This window comes from Amphiprion ocellaris, chromosome 17 (assembly GCF_022539595.1).
Source record: "Amphiprion ocellaris isolate individual 3 ecotype Okinawa chromosome 17, ASM2253959v1, whole genome shotgun sequence".
Taxonomy (NCBI): domain Eukaryota; kingdom Metazoa; phylum Chordata; class Actinopteri; family Pomacentridae; genus Amphiprion; species Amphiprion ocellaris.
In genome coordinates, this window is record NC_072782.1 from 7334863 (window position 1) to 7345448 (window position 10586).

Sequence of the window (10586 nt, forward strand, 5' to 3'; positions counted from 1 at the left end):
ATGCAAATTTTCTTCTTTGCGTTATTGATTGCTAAACTCTACACTGGTGGATGCTGTTTCTGTTCTTTTTTTTGCACACTTTGCAGTTCCCCTGTACTTATGGTTACAGTGTGGCACCCCCTTACAGAGGCCTTCAAATCAATAACCTCAGTATCATTAAGTAAAGATTGCTTGTCTTTGGATAAGTAACTGCCAGAGTAACTTAGCGTTTTCTTATCTTTCACACAGTCTGAAGACCACATTGAAGAAGAAGCTGTCAGGCGACGTGGTCAACCTGTCCGGAATCCCGCTGTCGGGGCGGGACGTCCACCGTGTGGCCTTCTACCTTCAGAGCAGCAGCGACGTGGTGTCAGCTGTGGACCTGAGCTTCACCGAGCTGCAGGACGAGAGCTTACGGCTGCTGCTGCCCTACCTCAGCCTCCTGCCAAAACTCACCATACTAGCCATCAACGGCAACCGTCTGACAGTGGCCATCCTGAAGGACTTGACGGATGCGGTGAAGGATCCCAAGAAGTTCCCCTGCCTGGCCTGGATCGACCTGGGCAACAACGTCGACATCTTCACCGTCCCGCAGCCGCTACTGGTGGCACTGAGGCGCCGCTTCGGTTTACGCAGCAGCCTCCCGACCATCTACGAGTACAGCGAGGCTCAGGCGTTCAGCAGCTACAACCCAAACATGGAGACTTCGGTGGAGGAGCCCAGCCTGTACGAAGAGGGAGATGTAGAGGAAGACGATCGAGAGGAGGAGGAGGAGGAGGACAGACTGGAGCTCCGGGCCTGGGGCTTTGGAGAAGAAAACGTGTCGAAAAATGTGCCGCTCCACTTCTGTGGGAGGTGATCGCCCGGAGCTGCTTCCTTTTAAAACTGGCAGGATCCTTCGGTATCACCTCGCCCCAGGTCTAGCCTCCTGTGTTAGCCAGTGTCAGTGTGGCAGAAGATGCTCACAGTGACCCACACGTCTGAAAATAACTCTAAAATAAATAACCGTGTTGTGTGTCCCTCTGGCTGCTCCGGCTGCTGAAGCTCGGTCAGTAAGAACATACATGTGGACAGATTTAACCTTCATTCATCCAGGTGGAGTTTGAACCGAACAGGCTTGCTGTTTTTCCATTGCTTTCTGAAGTCGTGTGCTTTTCCCACCTCCAAGCTTCCCGTTATCTGTCCACTGAAGCAGCTGGGGATTAAGTGCCTTGCACAAGGGCACCTCGGCGGTAGCTGTTGAGAGAGAGGAGGAGCGTTACTAATTCACATTCCCCAAGCACATTTTTATATCTCCTGCTGCACCATTCATTCCTGTGAAACGCCCAAATAACTAAATATCCTACTTAAGAAGTAGATGGGGTTTTTTTTTTTGCTATGATAAATATGTTTTTCACCAGAGATTATGTTCACATGAAATATGCTTCCAGTTTTTCCAGCTGGGACACGGCATTTATTCAGGAATTATTTTAAATATAAATAGTCAGCTATGGCGAGCCAGTAAATCACACTGAGCCCATATTCATTTACGTTTTCAGCAAATATGCTTCAGTAAGTTGATACACTGAAGCTGCATCTGTACAGAGAACAGCCCTGGACTGATGCATGCACGCACACACACACACACACACACACACACACGCACACACACACACACACACACACACACACACACACACACACACACAGCGTCTGGGTGTGAGCCGCTGATGAACTGATTACTGCCTCTATCAGGCCTCGTTATGCCCCTTCAGTCACAGATGGAGAGCAGAGGATCTATTTTTTCTCAGCAAATAGGACTAGCCCCAGATAATTTTGTCCAGTGGTGGTCCATGAGTGATTCTATTTATGAGTCAGACTACAAGCAACAAGAAAGATACCCAGTTTTTTGAAGGGTGAAGATCCACAATCGAACCGCCACAAACAACTCTTGCTTTTTCCCTTTCCCGTCCGCAGTGCTGCAGCGTACACACAAGTCTTTGTTGTGGCATGAATAAATTACAACAGTTTTGTTTTGACTAGTCTTTTTTTTAAATGTGTAGATGTGATCCTTTTTGTAAAGGTTTTAACAAAAATGAACATGACTGTTTATTGTAGCGCCCCACAGACAAGAGAGCATGTTTACATGTACGTTAATTTTTCAATAAATTCTCTTTCAGGGGATTAAAGATTAATAAAAAATTTGCTTGTGAATACCCTGCAGCAGCCCACACTTTATCCTGCCTACAGACATTATTGTGTTCTATTCTCTTCCCATGTATTATTCAGGAAAATCTGTTTATTTGTGTTTACAGAGATATTAATGAAAAGGATGCTTGGTTGGCGTGTGTGTGTGTTTCTGTGAGAGGATAATTAGAGTGTGTGTCTGTGCGTTGTGGACACGCAGAGTAAATTACTACCTTTGATCGTAGAAATGAAATGTTTACTCATTTGCACTTTAAGGTCGACTCCGTCCCCGAATACACAAGCTTGGTTTTTATTGTTTGCCGTTGACCTAAAAACAAGCTATTGAGTCGCCCACCTCCTCAGATAAATGTTGTATCTCAGCTTTTTGGTTTGATAGAAAAATCACTGTTGTGATATAACCATTTGTATATTTACACAATTTGGATTTTTTTTCTCATGAAATCTTGGCTCGTTTTTAAGGTGAAAGTGATGTTTGCCTGCCGTTGCTTCAAAAATAAATATAATTTGAATAACATTTGCCTTTTGTGGACTCAAGTCAGTCATCATTTTGCAAATGTGTGTTATTGACTGAAGCAAACTAGTTGTTGACAGCAGGTAGAGTTCTACAATCTCATTTAACAGAGTTGAATTTAAAAACAGCAAATGCTCATTGTGTATTCTGACTCCTGTCTAATCTTTAAACTACTAAAAAAATATAAACACATAGAGGGTTAAATCGGGCTGCACAGTGGCTCAGTGGTTAGCACTGTCGCCTTGCAGCTAGAAGATGCCTGGTTCATATCCTGGCCTTTCCAGGATCTTTCTGCATGGAGTTTGCATGTTCTCCCTGTGCATGTGTGGGTTTTCTCCAGGTTCTCCGGCTTCCTCCAACAGTCCACAAACATGCTGAGGTTAATTGGTGATTCTAAATTGTCCGTAGGTGTGAATGTGAGTGTGATTGTCTGTATATGTGGCCCTGCGATAGACTGGTGACCTGTCCAGGGTGTCCTCTGCAGCCCTGCTTCAAACATGTATGATTGAATCATTCCAATATTACAACTTATCATTGCGTAGCATAAAGTAGTGTTACAGTGGTTGGGCAGAGTAATGGGTGAGCTGGTGTGCTCAAGCTGCAGCAAATAGCCAAAGGTTTGGTGAAGAAAAAGAGGGAAATTTCTTAGATCTGTACATTTGAGAGGAAACAACGATGAAGAATTAAATCTATGCTTTGATACACAGAGATGAGATTTTAGATAATCGATGACTGGAGAAGGACTTGAAATTTCCAAATGGTCTGCTGTGCTAACCAGCTAGTTACTAATGTGTGTCTATCTGCTGTTAGTCCATGGGTTTGGTTGGTTTTAAGAACTTTTCTGCAACCAAAACATCTCAGAAAACCTAAATAATGAACTAAAACCAAATTGATGTGAACTCAGAGTCAGGTGATCATTGGTTCATTACTGTAAGTATCCTCTGTCACATAACGTGGCCATTTGATGCATTCTTAATATAAAAATATTGCTTAGAGAAGCATTAGAAATGAGATCTACGTGAATGGTTACACTTTGTTTAAAGCTGTACATCAATATATATATTAGATTACTCTAAAACAAAGAAAACCAAGGCTTGATCTTGTACTCTACATTGACAAAGATGACATCTATACCTGCACCTTAATCACACCATGAAAAGCCAGAAAAGTCTAATTTACTGTCCAGCTTCAGAGGAACCTTCCAGAGCAGCTGGCTTCCATGTCAGCATTTAATACTGAGTGTGGATGAGGAGGGCTCCCTGTATGGGCCTGTCCGCCTGTCAGAGGCACAATGATATCAACATCCTGCTGACTTGTAGCAGCTCTGCTAGCGACGCATTTTCATGTTTCAGGGGCAGAGCCTGAGGCATCCCATCTGCGATCCCGGTTTGTCCCACAAATGAAAACAGAGGAGCGTCAGGAAAAAGCTGAAGATTATGCTCTGGTTTGTAGTTGACACTGCAGACGTTTTATACTGCAGGTTCAAGAGAAAACAAGGGAAGATTTTACTTTAAGTGGGAAATTATACATACTGGATGTACAGAATGTTTTTTTCAAGAAAACTGGTAAACATCTGAGTTTTAGGTTGATGACAGAACAAGTATTTTTCTTCAGAATTTGAGAAACAGGAAGGTATAAAAGAATTTCCCCAGCAAGGAAACCTAAGAAGTTCCTCAGAGCATGTAATGCTTCAGCTGATTTCTTTTGAAGCTTAAAAAAATCCCCCGATAAACCAAGCAAGATGCAGTTATTAGGGCAACTTTGACAGATTATCTGAGTTTAAACTAACAAATGTTAATGAACGACTCTTTCATCTGCAGTAATATTAAAACGCTGATCTCATTTAGGAGAATAATGCAACACAAAGGTTTGAAATGAGGCTTCTGATTGAAATCCTGTTGTGTCACTGCTGCAGAGTCACTGATCTCTGCACATGTTGTGCTATAAAGGATGAAGCATGAGAACAAAATCAAGATGTGTCGTCTCAGAGTGTTTGCACATATTTCAAAGACAAATCACCCTCGTTGTTTTCTAAACCAGCAGTCCGGTTCATCACTCACTGAACTGTTTACTCCCGGTCATGAGGATGTGTACAGTAACGGATCTGAGGTTAAAACACACTGTGCTGCCCCCATGTAGGAGGCAGAGGAGATGTTTGCACTTATCTGTCTTTCTGTCTCTTACTTCCTACCATTTCACCCCAGTACAAGCTCTAACACGTTTTCCCTTTAATGACAGGAGCTGAGTACCAAAGACACTTAACTGAAACAGAAGTCATGCATTTAAAGTCCTACTTAAGGAGAGACAACAGAAAACCACATTGCTTTTTCACACGCTGATTCATTTTGAGATTTGGCCTCAATAACAGGTTTTCTTTCAGACTAGTGGAAAGAAAAAATCCAAAATACTCATTCAGGTGTTTATTTTACGACAAATCTGCAAATTAGCGCATGTTTAATGACTCATTTACATACTTTGACACAAACTTCTGAAACTTTCTGAAAACAAGTAATGGAAAAAATTATTGTCTTAAGTAAATAATCAACTGTAGAAGTTCATAGTTGGATCAGTATATAATTGCAGGACTTTTTCGAACATAGTTGACATTTTTGCTGTTTTCAACATGGCCGCCTATAACCAAACACCACATGGCATTTTTACAGAAAGAGTCTTCTAAATATTATATATACGATTGAGTAAAATTGAAATTGAAAGTTATTTATAAAGATATTGTAGTTAAACCTGTTGACATGCCATAAATCCACACTTGACTCACACACTACTTTATATTAAATAACTCAGAAAGCCTTGGAGTCTGGCCAGTCTTTTCTTCAGGAGGAAATGACATCATGTGGAGCAGGTCATGTGATCTGGAATTAACACACTTCCTTGAGAGGTGTTTTTGTAACGGGGAACTTTGTTGAAAGTGATTTTTCAGATACAATTTATTATTTTCCATATATAATTTGATATATTACCAAAAAAGAAATATCTGTCAATATTTTCTCAACTTAACAAAAAGAACACAATCAAAACAATTTTTGAATAAATTAATTTTATTATTGTTTAGCAATAATTTAGGTTATTTAGTTGACATTTTAGTGATATCCAGTCATTTTTTATTAATAAGTGATTGTTTCCATAAGAAATAATTATGGAATTTGTAAAGACATGATCATAATGAACATAAAAAATATTAGGTTTTTTTGTTTGTTTGTTTTTTACTTTTAATAAAAATGTATGCAAGATATATCCCATGGACTTCAAAAGTCCCTCAATTATATATTGACCCATTTTAGATAGAAATTATACCTTGTTCTCCCTTTAAGTAATGCACAAAAGTGCTGTTGACTAAAAGTACCTAAAGTGTCCAAAGTAGAATTGTTAATTCTTAAGAAATGTTATTGTATTTTGACATATGATTAGAAGTGACTGCTGTTATTTGTTAGAGTGGAGCAAGTTTCAGCTACGTAATATATATAGTTTGAAGGTTCAGTTCAGAAAAAAAAATGTCTGGACTCTCTAAATTTCACTTTTCATAACAAATCAATACATTATTCCTTTCTTTGGACAGCAAACCGTGTTTAAAATGAAACAATCCCACATGTTTAGAGGTTCAATCTCTCCTTGGTGGCATTCTAAACTTTTTAAATATAAAGCTTTATTTTTGTAAAAAGATATGTTCAAGTCACCAGCGTTTGTTCATGTTTTTCATTTGTCATTTTTCATGGAACTTTGAAGCAACTCTGAAATAAACATAGCATGTTTTAACGCATCTTTATACTGTTGTTTAGGAGTCAAATTATTCAAGTACTGCACAATTATACTTGAGTTGATTTAGCTACCACCTCTCAGTGACTGTTTCTGAAACCAGCTTTCCATTTCTGCTAGTTATTTAGCTTGTAAACTTGCCAGTATTTATACTGTATTCGACCAGAAATGTAAACTTTCCCTCCAACTCTCAGGCAGCAGTGGCTCTTTAGAAAGCTGACATGCTCCATCTAGTGGCTGCACAGAGAACCTCTCGATCTCCACGTGGGGCTTGTTGGTTCAAGAAGCAGCTGAATGTTTGCTCAAAGTGACATTAAACTCAGCTTCATTCATCTGCACTGACCTCACAGTTGTAAATTTCAGAACTCTGTTCGCTGGAATACTGGCAAACATTGGACTTTTGTTATTCCATTACATTAAGTGAACACACATGGCTGCCAGGAAGAGTGTTTTACAGCTGAGTTTCATATGAAGCCAAAGGAATAACATGTTTATGTGGGAGTAAAGTATAAAAGATGGAACTCAAAACTGTGTTTGTTCGTGTGTTTGATTAAACCCAGCATCTCTGTGTGTTTGTATATACAGTATGCATGTGTGTGTGTGTGTGTGAGAGAGAGAGAGAGAGAGAGAGAGAGAGAGACATGGTGTGCTGTGAGGAGATGGGACGGCTGATTATTGCAGTTGTATATGTGTGTGTGTGTGTGTGTGTGTGTGTGTGTGTGTGTGTGTGTGTGTGTGTGTGTGTGTGTGTGTGTGTGTGTGTGTGTGTGTGAGGAGATGGGACGGCTGATTATTGCAGTTGTATATGTGTGTGTGTGCTCATGTTACACAATCCTGAAGACAGATAGGTGCTGGACTCTCTCCCAGACTTTTAGAAGCCAGTAATCCTCACACAGGGTTTGAACTTGTCATCTGGTTCTCATCCAACGTTAATTTGTAAAGTTAAACCAGCAGAAACCTCCTCTGGAAATGCAGGGGTCCAAAAACATACCCAAGAAGGCGTGAGCTTGCTCTTGATCAACTTTGGTTTTTCCCAGGAAAGCATGTTTTCCAGTAAACGTGATTTTTTTTTTAAATTAAACCATCCAATATGACGTGACCATTTCTATCATAAAATGCATGAGTGTTAGCAGAGAGAACGAAAGGATGAATGAGGTTATATATCAGATGAGTTGTGCAACATGGGAGGCCCAGATACTAATGAGAGGCAGGCAGTGAATGGGAGAAGAAAGATTTGCTGTAAGTGTGTGTCCACTCAACATTCAAGTGTTCTGTCAGCTAACACACGGAGGTGGTCTAATTAAATGGACCAACAAGAACTTTGATGAGTGTCTAAACAACTGAAAAAGGAAAACTGTTGAAAGATGTCTAACTTTTCTCTGTTTCGTATTATAAGATGAACATTTCTGGGCTATTGACCAAAGAAAATAAGCAAAATGAGGACGTCATTTGGGCTTTGGGAAGTCAGTGGATAGTCCGGTTTCTTCGAAGTGGGTATTTGACCGACAGTAGATGACTGTCAGCATGTTTCTAGAGTGATAAAGCCGACACTGACTTGCTGTGGACGGGGTCAGCAGAACGTATTTTAGCCACATAAAAAAATCTATATCATATTAGGTCCGTTCTATACTTAGAAAATTCCATCACTCAGCCCTTTCCAACTGGAATAGAAGAAGTTATATTCCTCTCTTCAGAGCCAGCAGACCAGCAAAAAACTCTAATTTTACCTTACAGAACCCAGCAGTTGTTAGTCTGTTGTTGTGTGATGTTGGTGTTTTAACATGTTGGATTAGAGCTAATGTGTTAAAACGCCAAAGGCACATAAACAATAGAAGTAATTTTACTTCTGTTGTTTCTGTCAACAGAGTCTGGTGGTGTTTCAGCAATGGGAAGCTGTGAAAATATTCTAAATATAGCGTACACTTAAACTGATAAGGATTTTTTTCTTTTAGCGGACCTCTTATTTCTAGGAGGTAAATTATGTTTTGCTGCTGACACTGTCCACAACAGTTTACTGCTTAGTTTTTGTGTGTTGGCTTTCATGTCTGCTTCTCCAAATTGCTCCCTATTTCAACTGTCCCACCTCCTCTCAAAAATGTGTTTTTGTTATTGATAGTTTCCCTGGATGTTTGACCTTCACTGTGTATGGACACAATGTCACACTTCAGGCTGTTTTCACCTTCATCTACTGAAGAGCTTCTCACAATTTAACACATTCACAAATAGGACGACACTGTGGGATGAGGACGCTGTACCAGGGAATAAATGTGATTTCACAAATTTCAAACAGCATACCTGAACTTCTGTTGCTGTTGTGAAAAAAAATGAAGAAAAGTGCTGCTAAGTGGCTAAAAATTGTGCTGAAGGTTAATAGATACGGCATAAAATGTAATTTATACATATATATTCTTGTACAGATTGTACAAGGAATCAGAGGCAGAGCGAGGCTAGCAGTTTCCACCTGTTTCCAGTCTTTATGCTAAGCGAAGCTAACCAGCTACTGTTTTCACCTTCGTATTAGCCCTGCAGTTTCCACCTGTTTCCAGGTGAACAATAATCAGACAGTTAAAAAAAACAAACAAAAAAACAGAATAATGAATGATAAAAAGGAATATTGGGTGCAGCTCTACGATGGCAGGTGACCAGCAAATGCTTTTTCTTTCGGCTAAAAATGCCACTACTGTGACTTAAAACCATCAAATGTTTAAAAGCCACTTATGCAGAGGAACATTTCATTTTCAGTGAAGCCTGAGAGGAAACTGAAACTCTTCTGTGTGGCTCAATAGAAACAAATAAACATGAAGGAAGGGAGAAAATGAAACAACATGGGATGAAGCAAACAAAACTCCCACCAAGTGGTAGGTCAGGACTGGGCAGGAAACAGGAGACATTAACAGGACCAGCTGTGTTATTTGAAGTGAAATAAATGTATATTTTCTCATTTTTTCATCCTGATAGATGAGAACTCTTTTTATATTTCGATCCATGACCCATTGGCCTTTCTTCTGTTCTCACTTTATCACATTTATTTGACTTTGTGAACCCCTGAACATCAATAAAAGAATGCATTGGCTTATTTTTTTTGGAATTTTTCACACTTTAGTTCCAGACTAACTGTCTCAACAGATATGAAGATCCGTCTGTGGTCACGGCATCAAAAAATGACATTTAACAAAATCAGCAGCCGTGTATCTTCTGAGGAACAGTGTCCCAGTTACTCCAGATGATCCCCTTTTCATTGGAAACACTTTCTGCCAAAGAAACAGTCACAGTGAAGCCCTGTGGATTACCCAGTAAAAAAGGGGACACTATTTCTGGAAAGAGATGCCGCTGTTTATTTTTACTGTCATCTCCAATGCATTATTTTATTATCTTTAAAGACGGCTCGGTGGGAACCTGAACAAATACAACCATCCGCACTGCTCAAAGGTATGTGAGAAAATATGTCATAATTTAGATTAACTGACCTTTTCCACTTGGCTGCATTTTCCACATATGAGAACGAGTCCCTGTCTTCCATCCTCCAACACAACCGCTCAGTGGAGGAATATTCAGGCCAAATCTGAAGCTCTAAAGTGTGTCACTGCTGGCCCAAAGGCCTCCACAGATCTTTTTTAAATGTATTTATGTGAAATAAAATCAACATTGGGTCACTGTTTGATGCACTGGCACTGAATTTAAAGACACTTCATACTGTAAATGCACCACAGTTGGAGTCACCTTTAAATTCACTGTTTTCTCCTGCACCAACATCTGCTAAACTTATAAGTTCTATATGATTTTTGCTGCATTATGCATTAGGAACATCATGAGCATCCTTCCTCCCTGCGGCTCAGTTATGTCTGTATGAAAATAATGATATTGCACCGCTATCTGCTGCCCCCTGCGGGCTCAAGGCGAGTACTGGCGATGTAATAGAAGAAAACCCCTCTAATCTCCTTACTGCAGACGGCAGCCTTGTGCGCACTGGCACGCACGCACACACACACACACACACACACACACACACACACACACACACACACACACACACACACACACACACACACACACACACACACACACACACAAGGGCTAAATATGTCGGTAAATAAGATTGTGGACGCATTTACTTTTAGTACCAAGCAAACAGAAATAA

General features: G+C 40.1%; 1 protein-coding gene across 2 annotated transcripts in view; it reads left to right on the forward strand.

Moving 5' to 3' along the window:
- Positions 1-2680, forward strand: part of lrrc75bb (leucine rich repeat containing 75Bb) — a 30657-nt gene extending 27977 nt beyond the window's left edge. For both annotated transcript variants that reach the window (XM_023290208.3, XM_035957222.2), the window contains one exon: positions 229-2680. In XM_023290208.3, coding sequence (XP_023145976.1) covers positions 229-838 — 610 coding nt within the window. In that variant the 3' untranslated portion in view covers positions 839-2680. The remainder of the gene's footprint in view (positions 1-228) is intronic.
- Positions 2681-10586: the final 7906 nt, after the last annotated feature.